Source organism: Lingula anatina, chromosome 5, assembly GCF_051362555.1.
Source record: "Lingula anatina isolate TDL-2025a chromosome 5, LinAna3.0, whole genome shotgun sequence".
NCBI lineage: Eukaryota > Metazoa > Brachiopoda > Lingulata > Lingulida > Lingulidae > Lingula > Lingula anatina.
The window spans coordinates 12,988,174-13,011,846 of NC_141771.1; the positions used below are offsets into that span (position 1 = coordinate 12,988,174).

Below are 23,673 nucleotides of genomic sequence, written 5' to 3' on the forward strand. Positions count from 1 at the left end.
AGCCCATTTAACTTTTTTTCGTATGTTTACCAAGGTGATGAGCGGTTTCTACCTGGAAACCGTGGTGTGAATTTCTGAAGCAAGGAACCTTCTTTGGACAGACCTTCAAACTGCAAATTGTTCAATTACAGCAAATCTAAGTCGCTCCACGGTTCAAATTCTCTAAGTCTTGACAGCATAAAAGCACACATGCCGTCTCTGGCAATAGTCGTTTTCGGCCACTTTGGAGTGACTAATGGGCATTGACGGTGACCCCATTTTTCTGCAACCAAACTCACAATAACTTGCTGCTATCTGGGGGACACCCACACCCTCCTCCCACAGAGAAACTATTTCTTTTCTTTGTTCATTTGTGAGATCCCGTACCCTTGCCATGGAAGCACCTTGACAGTCAGGAGGGGGTTACACAATCTATAATGCACATGGTTCAAAATTTACCACGACAGCAATTAATTATAACATTTTACCATAAACTCTGCAAACAGCAAATAACATTTATGGCCAGTAATAGGGTAAACTACGCTTAAAATCATGTTTTTGAGTTCTTTGTGTGTTTATATTTATCAAAAAAGTATCTTATGTTGGCCCGCAAGAAAACGCAGTAGATACTCCAGCGCAGTAGACTACTGCAATCATACTGCAAACATGCTTCAAATCTGCTTCGAGTAGGGAGCTAATTAGCATATTTGAAACATGCTTCTATCATGCTGCTAATCTACTGCATTAATGCTCCTCCTCTGTACAACCCTATGTAAATTTTGAAGTAGAATTGCAGTAGGCTATGCTGCATTTCTACTGCAAATATGCTCCACACCACTACTGCGTTAATGCTTCTTTGCTACTTCGATACTACTGCATTTTCGTGCGGGGGATGTAATAAGGTTTTTTTCAATTTACACCGCAAAATGTGCCTTTTGATGAGTTTTTTTCAACCGCCACGCGCCCCAGTCAGGCTGACACCTAAGCTACGCCTCTGTTGCTAAGGGCCGTTGCCATGAGGGGGCGGAGCATAGTTAACGAGTTATAAGCCGATTACGTGTGCGGTAATACATGTAGGTCATAAGTCTTACATCAGCTAAGCAGTGAAGAAGTCGAGTACGCTATGGGGAAGAGAAAAGTTCTTGTTTTAATTCCATTTCCAGAGGGAAAAAAGAAAAATTTGAAAGAGAGTATGCGCGGCGGTTGGGGAAAACCGGCATTTGTTCAGTCGGATGGTACGTGGTACCTCAACACATCAGACTTATTCATAAAATAATAACTTCATGTTGGCCTAATGTACGATGAGTGATCTTGTATTAGACGGAATCCACAGTAAAATGCCGACGCAACTTTTACTTGCTTCAAAAGATATGAGTAGATAGTTTTTTTACAATCAACGTTCGTGGTTTCAAAACTCACCCACTCTCTGTCATTTTATTCAAAAGCCTTCTCTCAGCCTCTTTTACCGCTGATTCTTGTGCCGCTGAGCGTCTCCCCTTTATCTTAGCTGGCATTTTGAGAGATACCGCTGTAAAGTAATCACTGTATTTTCTGTTGATCTGACAATCACCAAGTGCCGTGCAAAACAATCCTGCAGCGTTACCTGTCAAAAACTCGTATTAACACAAGTGACGGCCGCTTGCTCTCGACAGAGTTTCATCTGATCACTCTCCAAGGTAAAATTACTCGATTGCCGAAGAAGACACATTGAAACGTTCAAATGCAACTTTACACCTTTTAATTGCGGTTAAACGCAATCGCCTTTGTTAGCGCTTCCTTCTACATATCATTGACTCCCTACTGGGCATCACTAGACTAGGGCCCTCTCCAGAGCTGTCAGTTAAAATGGCGGCACGCTTACAAGTCTAACGCGTGATCGGAAATAATAACAAAAGCACGATTTTCTGCCATTTCAAAGCACCCAAACAAAATATTTTTAGATGACAATGAGCAATGGTTCCATCTGATCGTATTACCGATAGCAGGTAAATTTGCCAGCTAAGCATTTGACTAATAAGCTCTGTTAAGCAACCTGTGAACGTTTTGGCTGTTTTAACAGTTTTCTAGATTGACGAGATAAGTGAATCGCTTTTATGTATATCTCACTATCCGAGCAACCGATCGTTACGAAAGTTGCACTAATTGTTGTTGAAGATGTGGACTACAACCTGATGTCAGAGGTTTTAGAGGAAATTGTTTGTTTAAAAGTTATCGAATTTTGAATTGAATAACCAATTGAAATATTGGGTAGTTTAACGTAAAAGACTATAAAATCAAAAGTAAATAGTTTAAGACAATTCCCTGGAACCCGATTGAAATGCTTTTACCCGGCTTTATGAGGCCGTTTGAATCACTTGAATAGCTATCTTGGTTATAAAGAAAATCCCAAATCAGACAACGGTATTTTTCGCCCCAAATTGGCGCTATAGCGTCATCCGTTGGAGACTGCAGAAAATCTCTGTCTATAATTGGCCTTTTGGGAAGTATGTTTAATTAAAATAAAATAAAATAAAACTTATAAGCCCAGGCCATTGTTACTATGCCTTTGGTCGTTTTACTGTTAGTGGCCTTAAAGTGTCTTAAAGTGGCTGGCAAAGAAACAAAAGACTTTAAGACATGTTGGTGTGTATGTTGTGCGAAGAACAGAGATAACATGTGCCCCATGAATTGACAAATTTAAGGATTCGTGGTTAAAGTGTAATCAGTTCGTGAAGTTCTTAACAGATTCGTATATATTCGTAGTCAGTTCTTGCACTTCTTGATCAACAGGAATTAGTGGCAAAAACTTTGATGCCCCTATTTCACACAGACCACGAATCCCACGAATCGCCAGGAATTGAAAATTTCAGGATTCTTGGTTGAATCGTAATCAGTTCGTGAAGTTCTTAACAGATACGTATATAATCGTAGTCAGTTCTTGCAATTCTTGATCAATCGGGAATTCGTGGCAAAAATTTTGAGTGTTCAAAAATTTGGCCACGAACTACCGATACCAAAAAAACATAGTGAATTTCAGCCGAATCCCACGAGTATTCGTAACACTATCGCACCTGTATCGTAACTGAATCGTAGATAGTGTCGAATTAGACCAGAAAATTGGCAATTTGTCAATTCCTGGCGATTCGTGGGATTCGTGGTCTGTGTGAAATAGGGGCATAAAGGAACAGCACGAGTAAGTATAATGCCTTTACTGTACAAGCTGTATAAGATATCACGCTAACGTATAAAAAGCCCTCAAAAGCACATTTTGCCTTTGTTATACACCTTCTTATAATTACATTTCAGACCTTTAGAACAACAAAAAGGCACATTTCAGTTTATCTACAATTCAGTGTGTACCTGATATAGATATTTAACAATAACCAAATCTGGGCATTTTGCGACCTCGTGCGAGAAATAAAAGCACCTGACGTATATACGAACAAGAAAAAGCAGACTGAGAGCGTAGACCTCCGCCAAGGCAGCAAAGTCTCTTCCCAATGCCGTTTCACCCCTACAGTTTCAATGTACTATAATGATTTAGTTTTTTTTTTATTTTTGATTGTTGATTGATTATTGATTGATTATTGATCTGGATCACCACCAAAAACAAATCATCTATTCCTTGGCCTACATGACAGTTCCTGAAAAATTCATTAAAATCGGTCCAAAACTTTTTGACTTATGTTGATGACATACAGGCAGACAAACAAACAAACAAACAAACAAACAAACGGGTGAAAACATAACCTTCTTGGGCGAGGTAAAAAAACTACGATTGAAACTTATATGTCATTTGTTTCTGGTGCTGTGAAGTAAGTTTTTTGAGAAATGTCAGAAAGAAGGATAGCAGTTGCATGAGAAACAAGACGTGTAGAAATAAACGTCCAATTACAATTGGTATTTAAAGTGTTAATCTAAATGAGGGAAATGAAATGTACAAAGTAAGATAGGCTAATAAACACTCAGTTTTCAGTACTTTTATTTTACTATTTTAGCAAGTAAAACTGTATAACTAGTTCCTTGTTTCCTAACTACTTCAAAGATATTGGTCTTGTTCTGAAATCGCTATAGCCTTGTAGTAAAGTGAAATCCAGCCAAAAGATGTAATCTATGACAGAATACAATAAATTTAACTTTTAAGCTTGTTCCCAGGAATATCTGTGTAATAATGAAAAATTACGCTTTGCAAAGTTCAGCAGTTTGATTAACCATATTGTTCCTCTTTAAAATTTACACCTAGATGCATCCAAATAACTCGTGGTTGTACAAACATCTGGATGAAACACTTCTCTACCCAGCATGACAACACCATGTCGAGTATGGGGGTCTATGGCAACAGTTTCTACGTACACGCTTCAATGGCCTCCGAAACATCGCGCCTTCTTCATTGTTTGGTATCAATCTAATTAAAAGTATGAATATAGAAAAACTTATTAACATACGCCCCTTTATTCTGTAAGCCAACTTGGAGATATTTTGATTATGAACATTTACGTCAATCTGTCATCTTGATTAAGTATATGTTATACATTATTATAAACCAAGATACCTTTCAACCGCTGCACCTTCTACAGCGACCATAAGGAAGGCCACAAAGACCACCAGAAGTAACGCATATGTCTTCATTTTGCGCTGTACGTCTTCCTTCCGTTGAAAAATTACCTGCAAAAATATTATTTGCTTGACCGCTTCAAAAAATTGAGCACAAAAAAGAAAAAATAAATAAAGTGCGTGTATAAATGTCTTAGTAAATATTATACTTACATGAAAAAAAACCAACATTTTGTATCATGTTAGGCCAAGAGAATCGTAAAAGGGCACTATTTGTACAACATTTGGATTTTCGATATTTTCCCTTTTGCCTGCCATGTGCTATTGGATAAAGTAAACCAAAGAGTAAGACCTTTAATTAAGAAAGGGTCTTTTTGTCGTTTGGTAACTGGTGATAAAGAAATTGACATTTGTTGTTACAAATATTTATTTTTAAGAGAACTAAATGTATCAAAATTGACTAATGCAAACATCTATCTCTGAAGGTAACTAGAACGCCAATATAGATTATATGTGTTACTTACAGTACTAGTTGCAATCCTTTGTATTTAACCCTTACCTCTGGTAAACCAATTTCTGAAATTTCTGGTCTGGCTGGCAAATAAATACTTTTACACGTGCTAGTACATGTTTGCATGTAATGGGCACCTAGTTGTCAGAGCAGTGATAATGTGTCTCAGATACATGTATTTTTGAATTTTATTGCTGTATCCAGACCGGTTCTTATTAAAAACGTTTTCATGTAGGTGTGTTCGCCACTTTTTTCCCATATAAAGCAACATTATCACTTATGGTTGATCATTGGTAACATTGAACGAGCTAAATGGGGATTGTATGTGAGCGAACAGTAATCAAAATGACGTTTTTTTAAACAACAACACGTGTAGGAAAAAATTGCATACTGCCCGAATTCAACACGTTGCCTTACGTATTTTGCCTGTATCTTGTAAGCGTTTTTAAATGCCCTAAAGTAGCATTTCACCTTGTAAAGTTTTTTTTCTATCCCATTGCCGATCTTGAGGACAATATGAAAAGAACATTTAACAGTATTTATTGTGCACATTTTATAGATATTAAACACCGTCTAAGTCTTGGCATTTTGCAAATCCATGTAAAAAAGTACACTCTTGCTACATATTGATGAACCTTTTGCAAATTAGGTATCTAATTTTTACTTCAAAGTTCTCGATTATTATTATCGATCCAATTTCAGTTTATTTCTGTACTGGTACATAGATTATCATGACCTTGTATAATATAATATACCAACGACAATACAACTGGTGCATTACCATTTCTCTAATTGGTAATTGTGTGGCCTACTTGTGAGTGAAATATTTATATATATTCATTATATATATAATAATTTTTTGGTGAGATAAACCTTGGTGTAGTTATAAATATACCACAAACATAAAAGCCAGATGCATATGGATACAATCACATGTTACACAAAAGGAGCAGCTCAAACTTTCAAGATAGGGAGAACTACAATTACATAAGAAATGGATACGTAAATAACAACGTTACACGGATATAGATAATGTGACTCTGAGTTACCATCATTTCTTTTCTTGAATGCTTTTATTATAAAATTGGAAAGGGAGACTAAACTATCTTTACTGGCGCTGTTCAATACTTGGCATAATTGACTGTCTGGTGACCTTGTATCAGCTTTTACGGTTGACATTTTACTTAAAAGGGTGTCTCGGTCTGCTTTGTACATTGGGCATTGGAATAGAAAATGGTATTCATCTTCAATTACCACTTGGGTACAAAGGCGACAGATTCTGTCACACGTACCTTTCAGTTTTTGGCCTGGTGTGCTGTCCAGTTTCAATGTGGAGTTTGATTTTATGATCGCTAAGCAAGGGTTGATAGAGTGTCATAATTTGTTATTTTATAAACATAAGTTGCCCTTTCACATTTTAATTAAGTATACGGAAGAGAGACATTTTACTGTTGGCTTGAAGTTTGCTATTGCATATTTGGGCATAGTGGTCGAATGTGAAAAGGAGTTTTCGGGTCACCTCAGACCATGGCATACAAGCCGGTCTGAGAGTGTGGACTGCAGATGGAACATAAGGTGTAAGTTACTTGTAACTATTTATCTCATGTATGTATGCTTGCTTCATTAAGTATAATCAGGCATTTGAATAATCTTACACCATAGCTTGATAGATGCAGACTGTATTGTAGTATAGAGAGGAAGGCGGCCAAGTTCAGTGCACACACCATACTTTGATACATTTTGAAAGAGGCCAAGGATTTGTTTGCAAATTTTTAGGTGTAATTTTTCTGTAGAGCAGTTATCGGTTGACACAAAGTAGTCCATATCTCTGAGCAGTATGTTAAGATTGGGGAAATGAGGATATCAAAAAATTTCTCTTTCAAGGATGTGTTAACATTACTCTTAAGTGGAAGAGATTTAAACAGACTGAATTATGTCTTTGCAGCACGTTGCAGGAGGTTACTTTGGGTTTCTGTAAAGCTTCATGATCGGTTAAAAAGGAGACCTAGATACATGTATTTGTTGACCTATTGGATTTCAATGCGAGCATTTGATTTTGAGTTGAAAATTACTATTTTAATTTTGGTGACATGAACACCCAGTCTCCACTTGTAACATAATTTTTCTACGATTTCCAAACTTTGCCAAAGTCCCTTGGGGTACTTGCATATAAGGATGAGGTCATCAGCTTATAGTAAACCTTGGATTGCAGATATTCCATTTATAACCGGACTCGCAGCAGTTTCGCCATTATCACAAAACCTTTGATATTTTTGACTCGAGCAATGACCAATAAACAATTTTTTACATTACAAAAGTGGACCAGCCTCATTGAGTAATTAAAAAAATGGTTAGAATTGTCTACCCTGTATAACAAAGCTTGAAAGAACGACAGACCACGTGTACAGTAATGACGTAGTTTCCGGAGGGCCAGTCAACAGCAGAATCCTTGATTCCTGGCCTAGGCCAAAAAGTCCTCACAAAATACTTTTGGGGTCCAACAGAAGAAGAAGAAGAAGAGCCGCTTAGAATGGCCCTGGAGCTCCATTGCCGTGAAATGCGTCATTGTTAAACAAGATGACTCCATTTTAACAGCATTAAAATATTGGTGATAAGAATAATGATATTAAGAATTAGAAGAAGAGAAATAGAGAAAAAATTACAGTAAAATGAGAAAAGTTACAAGTTAAAATAACGTTTGTGTATTTTAATTCAATCAAAAACTGGTGAGAACAATGTGTTGTATCTTTATTGTTCCTGTCTTGGGGGACACACAATATTAATAACAATGACAAGACTGGGATTCATTAAAAGCCGTTTATTTACACATCAACAAATTATGTTGAAATGGGACAATGATCACTCAATGCTTCTGTGGTCGTTTAATTCTGTCTATTTATTATTTTTACCTTTCTTGCTCTTTTAGACTTTTTTTCCTTTTTTACTCTTTTAACTCTTGTTACTTTTCTTCGGTTCATCGCGACTACATCGACATAGAGAAGCTTAGTGGTTGTAGTGACGCTGTCACACGCCGTGTGAGCGTCGCAAGAGTTCGGACAATGGCAAATCAAGTCTGTGCGGCAATTGGACTCAATGGGGCTGTCTGTAATCACTTTCTAGCTTGCTTACTCGTCTTAACCTGTTGGGGCGTTGGATTGCAATCAAGCGAACTCATGTAGGCTGCTGCGGCACCGGCAACAAAGGCACTCGCCATGGATGTGCCGGAGATCCGGGCTCTTGATCATGTCACCCGGTGCCCATAGAAATATTTCCTCTCCGTAATTTGAGAAGGTCTCCTATTTGCGAAGCAGCAACAGAACCGGCCTGTGCCGCACTGGCGGGAGAAACATAGCGCCTTGGCTCGTTTGCATTTCCGGCTAATACCATAATTTCGTAATTTGCTAAATTGTCCACTGCCCAATTCAAGGCTTCATTCCAAAGAGAAACTACCGACAGCACTAGAAGAGATTTTCTTATGTATGTAAGGATTTCTAACCCCCAAAAATGTTTTTTTTTATTATTCTGTACTCATAGCATCAGTTTTATATATATAAATTGAAGTTTGATGCTTTATACCCCACTTATACATGTACTATGGGTTACCTTGACTAGATGTTTATTTCACTGTGTATAAGGCCTCCGGCCTTTTAACAATAAGTTGATGATCATTCGTTTCTATAATTGCGCATTACATAGAATATCTCCTCGTCCATTTCTAATAACGACTCTCTTCTTTTCTGCTTTTTAAAAATAATTCGCAACTTTTCTTAAAACTCTCTAATTTTTTATTTCACCAATATGATAAATATTTCATGTGAACCCAATTCCCAATTACAAATATCCGATAAGAAATTATTTCTTAGGTCGCTATATAGAGGGCAGTCTAACAAGAAGTGCCTTTCGCACTCGACCACCACCCAATTACATTACTGACACATTTTCTGATACCGAAACTTACCCCTAACTGTGTCTACCTTTTTCAATATCAACTTGATGATTTGAACATCTAAATCGTGCTTAAACTGATATACAACTAGCTTTATCAAATACTGCAACGTATGGTTCATCTAGTTTCATATTTTTAAACATTTCGTTACACCGTGACTGGAAGTCAAATCCATTCACCTTTGATTAAATTCCTTTATAAATGAACTTGCATCCCCCACTCCCTGGTTAATCCAGGCTACTCCAAAACCATACCCATATAACAGTGTATTTACTTGTATTGCCAGCAATTCTTATCGTTTTCGTAACACGCTTTAATAAACCCATTTTCAGGTGCTTTCATAAGCTTGAGCCAGTACTAAATTATCTTCACCAAACGCCCAACCTTTAAAGTTTTTCTTCCTAATTTACCCCTTGTCGCTACGTAAGACGCATTTCTTCCCAATTACAATAAACATTTGTGAAATTTCTACTGTTCAATTTCCCCATCTTGCCCAGGAAGTAAGCCCCATACCTCTGCCCCATAGCTTAAAATAGAAACTATCTTTGCATGAAAAATATAAGAAATATTTCATCGTAATTTTTGCAAATACAAACATATTAATGGATGAAAGAAAAAATGTTACTTCTGAAAGAGAGAGGGAGATAGAATTGTGTGGGGAGGTCCTCTTCTGATGTTGAAGAAATATTTCATATATTCTGTTCAGTCGTATTCCACGTGATACCTACATTACCAGATGACAAGCGCTAACGACAAGCCTTAAATAATTGAAATAAAGAGAAAAAAAGGCACTGTGCGGTGAATTTCACAGCTTTGGCCAGCGCCTATCACTGCAAGTCCACATACCGTGAATGATAAAATAATTCATGAAAATACATCTGTACAGCTCTAATTATTCAGTTGCTAGTTGTACTCCTGTCTTTTAAACTATAAGGTTGTCACTTCTTTTCCATTGTTAACTATAATTTCCACCATCACTCAGTTGCTCTGGAATTGCTGAAGACTTAGCAATGTGGATATATGCCCGATAATAGATTTTTGAAATCATTTTTGCAAACTTCTAAACGTAAACGCTTACATTTGCCGAGTGCCGAGATTGCTTGACGGTAAAGCGATACCTCCCGATTGAAGTCCGACCCTTGCAACATAACAGTGTTTCGTAACTTTGTCAAAAAGTGGCTATATAACTGATAGTCAGCTTTGCTCCATAGCCTATGTTTCTTCACAGCAATTTCGTCTTTCACATTTTTGTATTCATATTCCCGTTTGTTAGTAACCACATATAAGACGTCGTCCATGCCCCAACACAGCAAGCGGCGTAGTAGGACCAAGCTTTCATCCAACATTTCCAAGACAATTACAAAATCGAACTTCTTGTCCAAGAAATCAATGTACTCGGCAATGAATCTGTCGTTGTTCCTAAGATCATTTCTATCGTCTGGGAACCCAAACGCATACATCATGGCGTTTCTCAAGAAGCCTACATGGGTTGTGACATAGTCGTCGGTCCAATACCTGTACGGATTTTTCATAAATTCCACGACAGGGTTCGTTGAGTTTTTTAAATTGAATTTACTTGAAATACGATAAAAATTGAACGCGCTTTGAAACTGGGAAAATGGTTCGCGAACTATACCAATATAAAACGTATCATTCGGCATCATGGTTTCTATTACTCTTGAGTCAAAAATCATGTGATTGAAAATTATATCATAGGTTACATTCGGGTTATAGTTGGCGTCGTTTATGGTTATTTTCCTTCGGTTGATATCGAACTTAGATTTCCATGGGTAAAAGAATACTTTCTTCTTCGGAGAAAGAGGTTTTAACTTATATTTAAGAGTAGCCAGTTTTAAAATTTTTGCCATTGTAGTTGAGCCGCATTTGTGCACTTTTAGAAACATAATATGTCGGGTAGGCTGGCACTGTCCCTCTGGTAGGCATTTTATGGGAGGTACGTTGTAGACAGACTGAAACAGTGGATCTTGAATGTTCCTATTTACACCTGAAAACAAAAATAAATAAATTAATAAATAAATAAATAAACGCTTATGTGTTACTTAATAGAAGGGGGGGTCCATAATTCCAAAAATATGTCAAAACCAGCTAAAAAGTTCCTTACACACCTAAAAACAATATTTCAAATGTTCTTTTTGAAAGATCATTGATAACTCAGCTGCTACTTGCAATTTATGATTACGCGATTTTTAGCATTTTAAATAGCGCGATTTTCACGATTTTCTGCTGTTTCGGGACTGTCTTCCTACAACATGAATGAAAGTTATATAGCCCTGACAAGTTATTTCAAACTCACCAAAGCCAAATGGATGTTTTTTTATTTCGTTTTTAAGGGATTTGTGTAAAAAGTTTATTTGAAAGGTAGCTAAATACTCAAAATCATGGCGGCATTGACTCCCTATACCAATAACATCATCATGGTAATTCATTATTCAAAGTTTTGATGACATGTGTCCTTTTAGATTTCTCATGATTTCATTATCTTTTTTGGGTATCTATACTGTATTGCTGAATAACTAGCTAGACAATGATGGAATCTAGCTTGTCTTGTAAGAGATGCTCTGGAATAGTCGCTGCTGTTGTAGCAATCATTGGCATTCAATTAGTTACACCGTTTCATACCATAACAATATACAAGGGTGCAACACAGCAAATTGAAAGAAAAGTTTCAATCATTACATCTAGAGCTGAGTAGAAATAAGCTAAATTAGAATTTCTTTGAGCTATATGCTCCTGAGTTTTCATGTTTCAACCAAGAAGTGAAAGATAACTTTGGCCTACATGTAGTTGAGAGTGTGGAACGATTTGCTAGTGCACATCTGAGTGAGTGCATAGCTTTAACAAAGAAGATATTACCAGAAATGGCAAAAGTTCTGGCTATGCAACACCGAAAATACTATGGATTTGGTGAATATCCAGTTGAATATCCTGTGTTTCATCAGTGTGAAAACATAGATGAGACCCCTGTCCACAACCTTCAAATGGAACGGCAGTGTGGTGACACGGACCAAAGATTGAGGGAGAAATCAAAACTAGAGGCTGTGGCTCGAGGGACTGTGATAAAAACCAGGGGCGGATTTAGACGGTGTTCTGGGTCTTCCGGAAGACGGTCAGATTTTCAAGTTTACATTGACTGGTATCTAATTATTTTCTGTTGGAAGACGGTCGAAAATGGTGGATGGATCAACAAAGATAATTTGGAAGACTGTCAGAAAATATCTCTGGATCCGCCCCTAAAAATTAAGGAAAACTGTTTCTACTGAACACCGATGTAAGATGAAAATCCCCGAGTCAAAATTTCATAATGAAAATCTGACTCCCCATGAAACTTCGACTACCCCTCCCCTACAAACCTTTATAAATATTATTTTATTTGAGTATATGACTTCTACAACCCAAAGACTCCCTTATGAAAAAGCTATTTATTTGATATTTGATAATCATTTCAGAATCTTTACTTTAAGTATATTTAATTAAGAATATATTGGAAATATTAGAAAGTTTGATTGTAAAATATTGGGTGAAAAAAATTGAAAAAAAAAAAATCTTGAAAAATCTCCATTTTCATATCCATGGTGTTTGGGCTCCCATGAAGAAAAAGTCTTCCACATAGTTTGCATTGTGACGTATATTTTGTTAGTACTTGAAAGTTTGGTGGTAAAAAAAAAATGGTGAAAATTGAAATGATCACCAAATATCAAATAAACAGCTTTTCCATAGGGGATTTATTGTTTGGTAGAATACACATTTTTCATTGCCTTCTATTCTCATGAAAACTTTCACCTGCAAACTAGCAAAAAGTGCCAATGTATCCTCTATTATGCATACTACAAGATAAAAGTCATATACTCAAATAAAATAAGATTTATAAAGTTCTGTAGGGGGAGTTAAAATTTCATGGGGGGGAGGCACATACGCCAGAGACACATCCTTATCACTTCCAAAATGTAGTCCTGTCTTCAGGATATTCAATACTGAAGCAGGGAAGAGAAGGATGTAAACTCCAGAACAGTTTGGAATGAACTTGAAAAAGATCCACTTAACTGACTTAAGCGTCCAAAAAGCATTGAAGTCTTAGTGAATTGAATTCTTATTGAATATTCCTGTCTTTTTGAACTTATTATGAACCATTATCTAGGTTTAGAACATTTAGTTTAGTTTTCATATGGATTTTAGGCCGTCTTTATGTCAGAATTGTCAGTCACAATAAAATGTGTGTTTAAATGTAAGCATAAACATTGACATGAAAAACCATCATATCTTACAAAATACAGAGTTTAAGTATTTTTAACGTTTTTTCTCCAAAATACTAAAACCCAAGTAGCAGCTCTGATAATAGAGATAGACTGATTTGATTTTTTGTAGTTTGTTTTTAAGATGTAAAAGTATCTTTTTAGGTGGTTTTGACATGGTTTTGGGGAAAAAGGTTATCTAAGGATCCCCCCTATTAATACTTCAAGTCACATATCAAAAATGTATTTACAGTATACTGCAATTTCACAGTTTAAAAAAGCTGCAAGCTGTCTAGTTGTGGCCTTATTTGCTGAAGGGAATCGTCTGAAAATATTTTCGTGTTTTTTTTTCTTATTATTATTTTTGATGATTCATATTTTTTTTGGGGACTGAACGGTTTGTAATATCATATACTCCATGGGTAACTAACTGAAGTTTGAAATGAACCCGTATTGCTTAAACTAACATGGTGTGACAAATTATTGTTTAATGAACATAAACTTACTATCCAAATGCCTCCCTGTTAATGTAATATTAATTCACAATTTAAGCTGGCTGCAAAAGACATATTCTCTTCCAGAAGGGAGCCTCGATTTGGTATTCAACAGACGTAAATTGTGTCACTGGGTTGGTGCAAAAAAAAAAAAAAACGAGGCATAAATAACATACGGTCCATATCTTTCAATCGAAACTGACAACTAGCTCTGTATACTCCAAAAGAATGCACAACATGGATACAAGAATACCAATGAAATAACAGACATTTTTGCTCTTTGAATAATAATTATTATGATCACTACAGACAAACGGGGGGGGGGGGGGGGAGGGGGCGGGACCCCACGCCAAGTTGAGGAGGGGGGGGGAGAGTCGGCATCGCAAACGCGGACGCCCCCCCCCCCCTCTATTTAATCCTGGATCCGCGCCTGTATGTTGGAGTCGACAACTGTATCACACAGCGCATGACACACTTTTTAAGTGCACTGCTACATAAGTAAGATCTGGTGGAGTTTTGAGAAAAAGTAAACAAAATCAACGTTTTTCCATCGCTACAAAATACATATCTCTTCAGACAGTTTTGGCATTCACTAGTGTCATCAATGGAATATCAAATGTGATTAGATTTAATTGCGTTTGATATGATAACAGTCAAAATAAGACTTACACGTAAAAATAAAATTAATGCACGATACAAAAAAAAATTGAATTGTCTTACCTTCAAAGTCACTTTGAAGTGGAGGTGGTGGTAATTGATTAAGAGGCAAGGTATGGATTCTCATAAGACGTGGAAACAAATATACAGCAGAGCATAGGAAGCAAATTACCAGAGCGAGTAAAAATGTCCGCACTGACATGGCCAAGATTAACTGATGCAGTACAAGAGCATTTGATCACACAATCTGCAGCCTTCACGTTTAGAGCCAGACTTTATAAACCTCATAAAATCCTGTATCCACGTACCTGCGATGACACGGATAAAAAATAATAAATAAATCACATTATTTATGTTCAGTGCTCTATATGATTATATGATAGTTGCTTCATAAAGTCTTTACGAAAACTGTTCTGTGCCATTTTTTTCCAACACGGGTATTCAATTTTACATCAATCTCAATGCGGGTTTTTGCTTGGCATGATAAATTTTGACAGCGCTCCCCGCACGAACGAGCAGTAGATATTTCAGCACAGTAGACTTGCTGCAATCACACTGTAACCATGCCTCAAAACTGCTTCGATTTAAGATGCGGAAGAGGTGTATACTCCCCAGAAGTAGCATTCTACTGTAACCATGCATGCTTTAAAAGTAATTTATCAGTAGAAATGAGGCGTAAAGTATAATTACCTAACCTCCAGGTAAATGTGGGGAAAACAGTGAACAGCTGGTCTTATACTTCTACATTAGTGTGGTAATGACAAATTGCCCTGCGTACGCACCTTGCACATTAAATGCAAGAGTAGTACATTAACAGCATTAAACATAATGATACTCCAAATATGATGATGATGATGATGATTTTTCAAAAAGAAAAAACGAAGAAAGAGAGAAATTATAGTAAAATGCAGACGGGAGGAAAGCTAAGCATGGTAAGTCACTAACCATGCAGCAATCTCTAAATTAGGCAGCAGTCTGTAAACAGACCAAGTTTTCAAATCAAGATGGGTAAAACAAGGTGAGCAACCGACAAAAAAAAAAATATTTAAGATAATTCATTGCATTTATGTAGAAAATTTGTTTATAGTGGTTGTAAGGATTTGCTTGTATACAACAACGTTGTGTTCATAGGAAAAAATCTTAGTTTGGGGCTTGTGTCTGCACATTTTGACCTTTAGGTAGTTGACCAAGGCACGGGGTATTGCAGTTTCTCAGCTGCTGTGTATCTAGGCACAGACATTAAACTGTTATGATCATTTTTTTTGTCAGCTATTTCTATCATGTTACATACATCAGTAAGAAATCATTAGCCGTGTTGCTTCCTGTTCTCCCCTTCTTTCTTCTTCTTTCTCCCTTCTTTTCTGCTCTCTAAGCTTCTTTCTCTTGCCTTTTGTAGGCATATTGGAAGCTGAATTAAGCAAAACGATTAATTTTTGAAAATTGTTATACAGGTTGCACAATCGTCGTTAATTGTCGAGACAAGAGCGTGCGTCGTGAGCACACCTTTTATACTCCTGGCGTAGGGGTTACGCACGTGCGACGAACTTCCGCCGTGCTTTCGACTTTCGACTAGTTGTGAGGGCGTGAGCCGTAATCAACATGCAAAGGGCACTTGCTATTTCATTGCTTGCGACGTGCGTCTCGGACCACGGACGTCTCACTTGCGAACTCTTCGCGATCTCCTTGCGAGTGGAGTAAGTCACTTTTTGCGGCCTCGCTGTTCGCAGATTATTCGTAGAATCTTTTGGACATGTCAAACATCATCCGTACGTGCATACGGTCTGTTTGCGAACTCCAAATTTCGCAAGAGGGACTTGCGTTGCACGTGAGATTTTGCGCAATATTTGCACGCAAACAGGCCATAAGAGCCCGTACGGCCGGTTGTGACCGAGGCTTTACGATGTCAAAAAAAAAAAATGTACGGAAAATCGTATACGATTTCATTGCATGGGGCCCGTGACAAATGTTATCTAGGCTTTAGACTGCCGCTTATTGGTATTATTTGAAAACATCTAAAATTCACTTCTGAGGACATAATTGAAAAGTACTAAGTAAGATAGGTTTTTAAACACTCAGTTTTCAGTACTTTTATTTTACTATTTTACCAAGTAAAACTGTATAACTAGTTTCTTGTTTCCTAACTACTTCAAAGATGTTGGTCTTATTCTGAAATCGCTATAGCCTTGCAGTAAAATGAAATCCAACCGAAAGATAAAACTCTATGACTGAATACATTAAATTTAACTTTAAAGCTTGTTCCCAGGAATATCCCTGTGTAATAGTGAAAATTGACGCGTTGTAAATTTCCGTAGTTTGAAAAACCATGTTGTTCCTCTTCAAAATGTACACGTAGCTGTATCCAAGTAACTCGTGGATGTTCAAGCAACTGGATGAACGATTCCATAACCAAGTACATGGCAACACGATGGCAAGAATGGGGGGCTATGGCAACAGTTTCTACGCACACGCTTCAATGGCCTCCGCAACATCGCGCCTTCTTCATTGTTTGGTAGCACTCTAATTGAAAGTATGAATATGAAAAGCTTATTGACACCATCTACCCTCTTATTCTGTATCCAAACTTGGAATTTCTTTTTTTTTTTTTTTTTTTGAGTGTAGAACAGTTTCATTAGCTACAGTATGTTATTGTAATAGATGCTTTAAGTAGCGATAGACCAAAAGAATCTTCACAAGTGATTTTTTTTTCACTTTTGCGTCAATCTAACACCTTGAGATAGTATAAATTATAAATTATTCTAAATTTAGATACCTTTCAACCGCTGCACTTTCTACGGCCACAGTAAGAAAGGCCAAAAAGACCACCAGAAGTAAAGCATATGTCTTCATTTTGCGCTGCACGTCTTGCTATCGTTGAAATGTGACCTGCAAGAACACTTTAAAAATATGTGCGCAGAAAAAGAAAAAAAACTTCCAACCGCTGCACTTTCTACGGCCACAGTAAGAAAGGCCAAAAAGACCACCAGAAGTAAAGCATATGTCTTCATTTTGCACTGCACGTCTTGCCATCGTTGAAATGTGACCTGCAAGAACACTTTAAAAATATGTGCGCAGAAAAAGAAAAAAAAATGTATGTTAAAATGCCTTAGTAAATTCAAGACTTACAGGAAAAATAACATTTTGTACTTATGTTAGACCAAGAGAATCCTAAAAAGGCACTATATTTGTACTACAATATATTATTAGATATTTTCCCTTTTGCCTGCCATGTGTCATTGAATGTGGTAAGCCGATGAGTAAGACCTTTAATTAAAAAAAGTTTTTTTTTTTTTTTTTTTTTTTTTTTTTGTCTTTTGGATTCTGTGGAAAAGAAATTGACATTCGATATTACAAACATTTATTTTTTACCAGAACTAAATGCACCAAACGTGACTTATATTAAAATCTATCTTTAAGGGTAAGGTAAAGCCCATATAGATTATATTTGTTACTTACAGTACTAGTTGCTATGCCTTGTATTTCACCCTTAGCTTTGGTAAACTTATGTCTGCTCTGGCTGGCACATAAATAGAATACTTTTACACGTGCTGGGACATATATATACATGTATGTATGTGTGTGTGTGTGTGTGTGTGTGTGTCCAGGACATTGATAATATATGGTCCATATTTCTGTGACCTTTTGCTGCTGTATCCAGGCCTGTTAATGTAAAAAAAAACATTTTAGACTCAATTCCGGGAGACGACAAGCTGATAATTTAACGTCATGACTCGCCAAAGCGCTAACGTTTTTTAAAATAGGTAATTACTTGATAAATAGGTCATTATCTCTACATAACATCAATTCATAATGACTATGTGATCGTCAGTTTTTTCCCTAATAAGCAAAAATTATCTTTCGAGGTTGATAATAACATTAAGCGAGTTCAATAGGGACTTTATGCGAGGGAACAAAAATTATGAAAACAACGATTATTATAGCAACAATAGGGATGAGTATAATGCCAGTTTTGTTCATGTTTTAAAATGCCCAAAAGTGGCATTTTACCTTGTAAAGCTTTTTTCTATCCCATATTCGATGTTGATTATGGGATAAAAAGCACATTTAAGAGTATTTAGTGTGGACATTAAACAAGGCCAAGGTGTTGGCATTTTGTAACTTCTGACCAAAATGTACACTCTTGCTAAAAATGATGACCCCTTTTGGAAATAAAGGATATAACTTTTATTTCAAAGTTGCCAATTATTATTATCATGAAACCTTTTATTCAGCTGGCTGTAGCCTTGCCCGGTACACAATGCCTTGTTTTTGCATTACTAGTCCACTTCCGTAATTTGAAAATTGTTTATCTGTATAACAATACTGGACAGAATGGCAGACCACGTGTACCCTAATAACGTAGTTTCCAGAGGACCAGCATACAGCAGAATCCTGATTCGTGGCCTGGGCCAAAAAGTACACACAAAAAACTTTTTCTGCCCAACAGAAGAAGTGGCGCCGCTTACAATAGCCCCGCAGCTTCATTGCCATGAAATCGTCATTGTAAGCAGGATGGCTTCAATTTAACAGCATTGAAATATTGCTGATAATGATAATGATAATGATGTTTAAAAGAAGATTAAGAAGAAAGAGAGAGAGAGAAAGGTTACAGTAAAAAGAGGACGGGGGTAAACTATGAAGTTAAAATAACGTTTGTGTATTTTAATTCAATCCAAAACTGGCGAGAACAGTGTTGCATTTCTATTGTTCCTGTCTGGCGGGCACACATTATTGATAACAATGACAAGACTGGAATTCATTAAAAGCCGTTTATTTACACATCAACTAAGTATGTTAAAATGGTACAATAATCAGTCATGTTGTTTATTTACTATTTTTACCTTTCTTACTCTTTTTAGTCTTTTTGCCTTTTTTACTCTTTTTACTCTTTTTACTTTTCTTCGGTTCATCCTGACTACATCCGACATAGAGAAACTTAGCGGTTGTCGTGACGCTTTCACACACCGTCTGAGCGTCGCAAAAGTTCGGTCTAAGGCAAATCAACTCTGTGCGGCAGTTGAACTCAGTGGGGCTGTCCGTAATCACATTCTCGCTTGCTTGCTCGTGAAGGTACGTCTTAACCTGTTGGGGTGTTGGATTGTAATCAAGCGAACTCATGTAGGCTGCTGCGGCACCGGCAACAAAGGCACTCGCCATGGATGTGCCGGAGCGAACGGTGTATTCGTTTGGAGATCCGGGCGAGCTGCTCTTGATCATGTCTCCTGGGGCCCATAGAAATATTTCCTCGCCGTAATTTGAAAAGATTGCCCTAGTGTCACCTATGTCCGAAGCTGCAACGGCGACAGCTTGTGCCGCACTGGCGGGTGAAACATAGCGCGTTGGCACGTTTCCATTTCCAGCCGCTGCTATTACCATGATTTCGAAATTTACTAAATCGTTCACTACCGAATTCAAGGCTTCATTCCACGGAGATACTACAGACAGCACTAGAAGAGATTTTCTTCTGTATATAAGGACTTTTAACCAAACCCAGTACATCATGCTGACAAGACCGCTGATTTGCCCCATGCCAAAGTCATCAAGCACTTTGACACTGATCAGGTTGGCATTTTTGGCCACGCCCACATTTTTCCCGCCAATAATACCAGCCAGGTGTGTCCCGTGACCCATGACGTCATTATCGTCCCAAGATGCATTGGCCTTGGCGCCATATGTGACACGACTTGAGCCGTCTTCGCGAAGAAATTCTTCATGCTCAGCGTAGACCCCGGAATCCAGAATGTACACGTTCACGTCGCTGCCTGTACCAACGATATTAAATGCCCCGTCAAGGGCGGCGTCTCTTTGGTCGATTCTATCAAGTCCCTGAGAAAGAAAAAGTGTGTGTATTACTAACAACTATCTACTTTTGCCAAATCCTTTTTGAAAATAAATTATATTCAGGTATTTGTGGTAGATTTAAAATTTAAAATAATGATGTTGTTGATAAGGCACAGGCACTTTAAAATTACTGTACATGTACTCTCCTACAAATCAATCTTTTGACATAAACAGTTAAAGGAGAAAATATTTCGAGAGATAAATAAAATACAACAAACTGGTAAATAAAATAGAATGAAAAAGTCTGCCTTACCCAATTCCCCGCAGTATTCGTCGACGTTTGGCAGGCCTTGTTATTGGGCCTGTCCTCAGCTGGGCAATCACATGGGCAGAAACATATCTGTGCGGTGGTCACCACACCGTCCTGGTAGATGGCCTCGATCATATCTGTCTTTTGCCGCAGCCGTTGAATGTCCCTATCGAGAAATTGGCAAATAATTGTCAATAACAACACTTAAAATTCTACCACAGAAACTATTTCATTGAGAACGCAAAATTTCTCAACTTTAGTTTGAAGAAATTAAATTAAAAAAAAAAACTTTGATGAGGTGCATATTTTGCTGAAGTAGTTCTTGACCTGCAGTGAATTTCGTGAGTAAATAAATAGAATTAATTGGGGTTAAACGCATAACATTTAAGTGCACCCATTACACCCAAATAATTGTTTAGACTTGGACTGTTAGGAACTGATTTCGGACTAAATCGCCTCGTTCTTCGATCATTAAGACCAAACATGGGTTTTAATTCGCGATTATTTTTATATTGAAACGCTCTGATTAATAGACAGCTAAAATAAATATATTTAAATAAATCAATCAATAAATAAACGGACTGCATTTTTATGGTGGTCGCATTTTTCAAACGGCCCAACACTTACTCCTTTACTGCCTCCACTACGACCATTTGAACTTCATTGAAATCCATCACCTCGCCGACTCGAGCACTCCTCCCTAGGGCAGTTAAACGCCCCTCAGCGCTCGACAGGAGCTCAGATTCTAAAGCATCACGAACGTCTGCCACTACGAAACATTTTAAAAGGGCATGTAAGTGTATAATTATAAAATGTTTTCTTTCTTTTTTTTTTTTTTTTTTTTGAAAAATCATTTAAAAATCATTATAATACAAATATCAATCAAGCTAAATGTACTGAAATGCATTTCAGCACCAAAGACATCACTCATGCATCGTTGTCATGTTGAAAGAAAAATATTAAGAACTTAAATTCATGGCCTAATAATTTAGGCTTCGAATCAGTATAATCCATGAATTGTTTAATATCATTATCAATACATCGGCCTTATCATACCCATTTATTTATGTTTACATACCTGTACATGTAAGCTAAACACTAATAAGAAACAAAATACATACCGTTCTAGTCGGTCACGTCTTTCTTCAGTGTTACAATGTTATTATCGTTATCTATTTTGATACCACCATGCCCATTTACTTATGTTTACATAACGTGCGTTTTAGTGTTCCGTTAATAAGAAACAAAATGCATACCGTTCTGGCCGGTCACGTCTTTCCTCAGTTTTACAATGTAAGTGTCCGGAATCCCATCCTCACCAGTATACGTGTGGAGCGCAACTGGAAAAAAAGAGATTGGCGCGTGGAAATAAATTGGTGATAAATCTTCAAGATTAAGCCCCCTTTTACACTGGACGGCGTGCTTTCTGCGTCCTGTATTACGGCCACGTTTGAAAGTAAAAAAAAAACTTTACGTGCTAACAACTGGCCGATCATTGAGTATTCATTCTGAAACAAAAGCGATGCATGTGCCTCGATCCTTTTCTACGACCACAGTGATGCCAGTTTCATGGTCGCTCAAAGGACGCAGAAAGGAGGCTGTCCAGTGTAAAGGGGGTTCTACAGAAAAAAAGAACTCTACAAGAACAGAAGATGAAGGAAAGGACATTACATTTGAAGTTATATCATAACAATGTATCAGATCCTAGAGTTACAGTAATAGTCTTGTCAAATTACAGCCAAACTCAGAATTGCTAAAGTTCCACATTATTTCTTTTATCATTTACTCTAATTTGGTACATGTACTTTGAATGCATAACTCGGCTATTGAATTTTTGTCGGGTTTATGATAAAAAGCGACTCGTCAAACAAATATTTTTATAGATATTTTATCTTAATGTTTTTTTTTTTTTCATTATTATCAAATCAAAATGTTCAGGTAGGAATCAATACAGATTCAGTTGAACTTTATGTTGAAATGTAGAGAGGCACACCTACCTTTGGTTTCATCAGCCGGGGAAACAAGCGGGTCTTGGACGCCATTTTGGTCAGATTCGGTGACAAAAAGGCCCGCAGCTCCACAGGTGATGGCAATAGCTCCAATTATCAAAACAAATGACACCATTTGCGACGTCATCATCGGAGTGTTCCTAGAAGTAAATAGTGAAATCACAAATATCATTGCTAAACATTTTAGATGATTAAATTAAAATTCAATTTTCCAAAAAAAAAAAAAAAAATGAAAGATAAAAAGATACCGGTACATTTGTAAATTAAGGGTTCGAAAATTATCATAAATAAAGTAATCACGTCTTTTAAGGCTGTCTATTCCATGGTGTTTTTTAAAAGTTGATTAACAATTTATGTGGTACTCGGGTATTAATGTTTTGATAGAATTTTAATGTTAAAAAAAACATGTACAATGACCAAGAACCTGTATGACTTCCTATTAACATTTCAATTTAAAACAGGAAAAAAATATTTTAGTCCTGTTTTAGGAATATTTATGTACCAGTACATGAAATGTAAATTAAGGAACACTTACCGTGAGTCAAAGATGTCGCTTCACTCTTTTCTTTTTTAATTTTTTGTCCAATTCTTCAGCTAATCCACGGGAAGGAATTTTACCAGAGCAAAGTTGAAAGCTGGCAGCAACACGTGCTAGTGCTTCTACCCACTGTCTTTAATAGCTTTGCTACTTGTCACTGATTTCTTTAAATATCCATCGGCTGCGTTTTAAAGAGCAAAGTTCCATCGTTAATTACAGTTTATTACTCTTGCCTCGCCCAAAACACTTTAACCCAATTAATAGATCAAGCTGATTGCTCATGATGTTAGCGAGTGACCAGGTAGTTTGTTTGTAGCAGGGGTCTGAATGCAGCAGTTTTAAAAGGTGAGCTAATTATAGTAATGGCAGATGCCATCGGAGCATTCGTCGTTAATTGTAACATTGTGCCAGTAGCCCTGTAATTAAACTTTGCCTGCATGCCAAGGTCAATTTCGGTGACAAGCCCCAAGCTGTGAAATTGGACGCTGTTTGACTCAGTTAGACGTGTACTTACTCTGATCATGAGATCTGAGTTATTGAAGGTATATTGGCTAATTGCTGTGACTACTTCTAGCTAAGAATGACGTGTTGTTAGTTTGCCACTTATTGAAAGACTTAATGCCCTAGCTCTCATAATCATGCAATCAGTAACCAAGATAGCTACCTGG

General features: G+C 37.0%; 2 protein-coding genes and 1 long non-coding RNA gene across 4 annotated transcripts; all 3 read right to left on the reverse strand.

Annotated features, from left to right (window-relative positions):
- Positions 1-3,923: 3,923 nt before the first annotated feature.
- LOC106156285 (uncharacterized) lies at positions 3,924-5,178 on the reverse strand. 2 transcript variants are annotated; one of them, XR_001237690.2, is made up of 3 exons: positions 5,072-5,178; positions 4,511-4,623; positions 3,924-4,363 (listed from the first exon to the last, which is right to left on the reverse strand). It is a non-coding gene; the product is annotated as an uncharacterized LOC106156285 (long non-coding RNA). The 2 variants fall into 2 exon arrangements; XR_001237691.2 differs by having other exon boundaries at positions 5,037-5,178.
- A 2,731-nt stretch (positions 5,179-7,909) lies between these two features.
- Positions 7,910-11,416, reverse strand: LOC112041344 (galactosylceramide sulfotransferase-like). The gene is made up of 2 exons (XM_087014024.1): positions 11,392-11,416; positions 7,910-10,974 (listed from the first exon to the last, which is right to left on the reverse strand). The coding sequence occupies exons 1-2, from the start codon at positions 11,414-11,416 to the stop codon at positions 9,974-9,976; spliced, it is 1,026 nt and encodes a 341-aa protein (XP_086870150.1). The 3' UTR covers positions 7,910-9,973.
- Positions 11,417-19,122: 7,706 nt separating this feature from the next.
- On the reverse strand, positions 19,123-23,525 carry LOC106164291 (uncharacterized). Its single transcript, XM_013542166.2, has 6 exons — positions 23,003-23,525; positions 22,456-22,607; positions 21,715-21,798; positions 21,086-21,227; positions 20,462-20,624; positions 19,123-20,193 (listed from the first exon to the last, which is right to left on the reverse strand). The coding sequence occupies exons 2-6, from the start codon at positions 22,595-22,597 to the stop codon at positions 19,192-19,194; spliced, it is 1,533 nt and encodes a 510-aa protein (XP_013397620.1). The 5' UTR covers positions 22,598-22,607; positions 23,003-23,525; the 3' UTR covers positions 19,123-19,191.
- Between the last annotated feature and the right edge of the window lie 148 nt (positions 23,526-23,673).

What these genes read in the sequence shown, in the direction of transcription:
- LOC112041344 (XM_087014024.1), bottom strand. Translation starts at nt 11,416, where the DNA reads ATGAATTACCATGATGATGTTATTG. An exon ending in TTACCATGATGATGTTATTG is followed by an intron (nt 10,975 to 11,391) that starts GTATAGGGAGTC and finishes TTTTGTTTTCAG; the next exon opens with GTGTAAATAGGAACATTCAA.
- LOC106164291 (XM_013542166.2), bottom strand. Translation starts at nt 22,597, where the DNA reads ATGATGACGTCGCAAATGGTGTCATTTGTTTTGATAATTGGAGCTATT. An exon ending in CCCGGCTGATGAAACCAAAG is followed by an intron (nt 21,799 to 22,455) that starts GTAGGTGTGCCT and finishes CTTTTTTTCCAG; the next exon opens with TTGCGCTCCACACGTATACT. An exon ending in GTAGTGGAGGCAGTAAAGGA is followed by an intron (nt 20,625 to 21,085) that starts GTAAGTGTTGGG and finishes ATTTCTCGATAG; the next exon opens with GGACATTCAACGGCTGCGGC.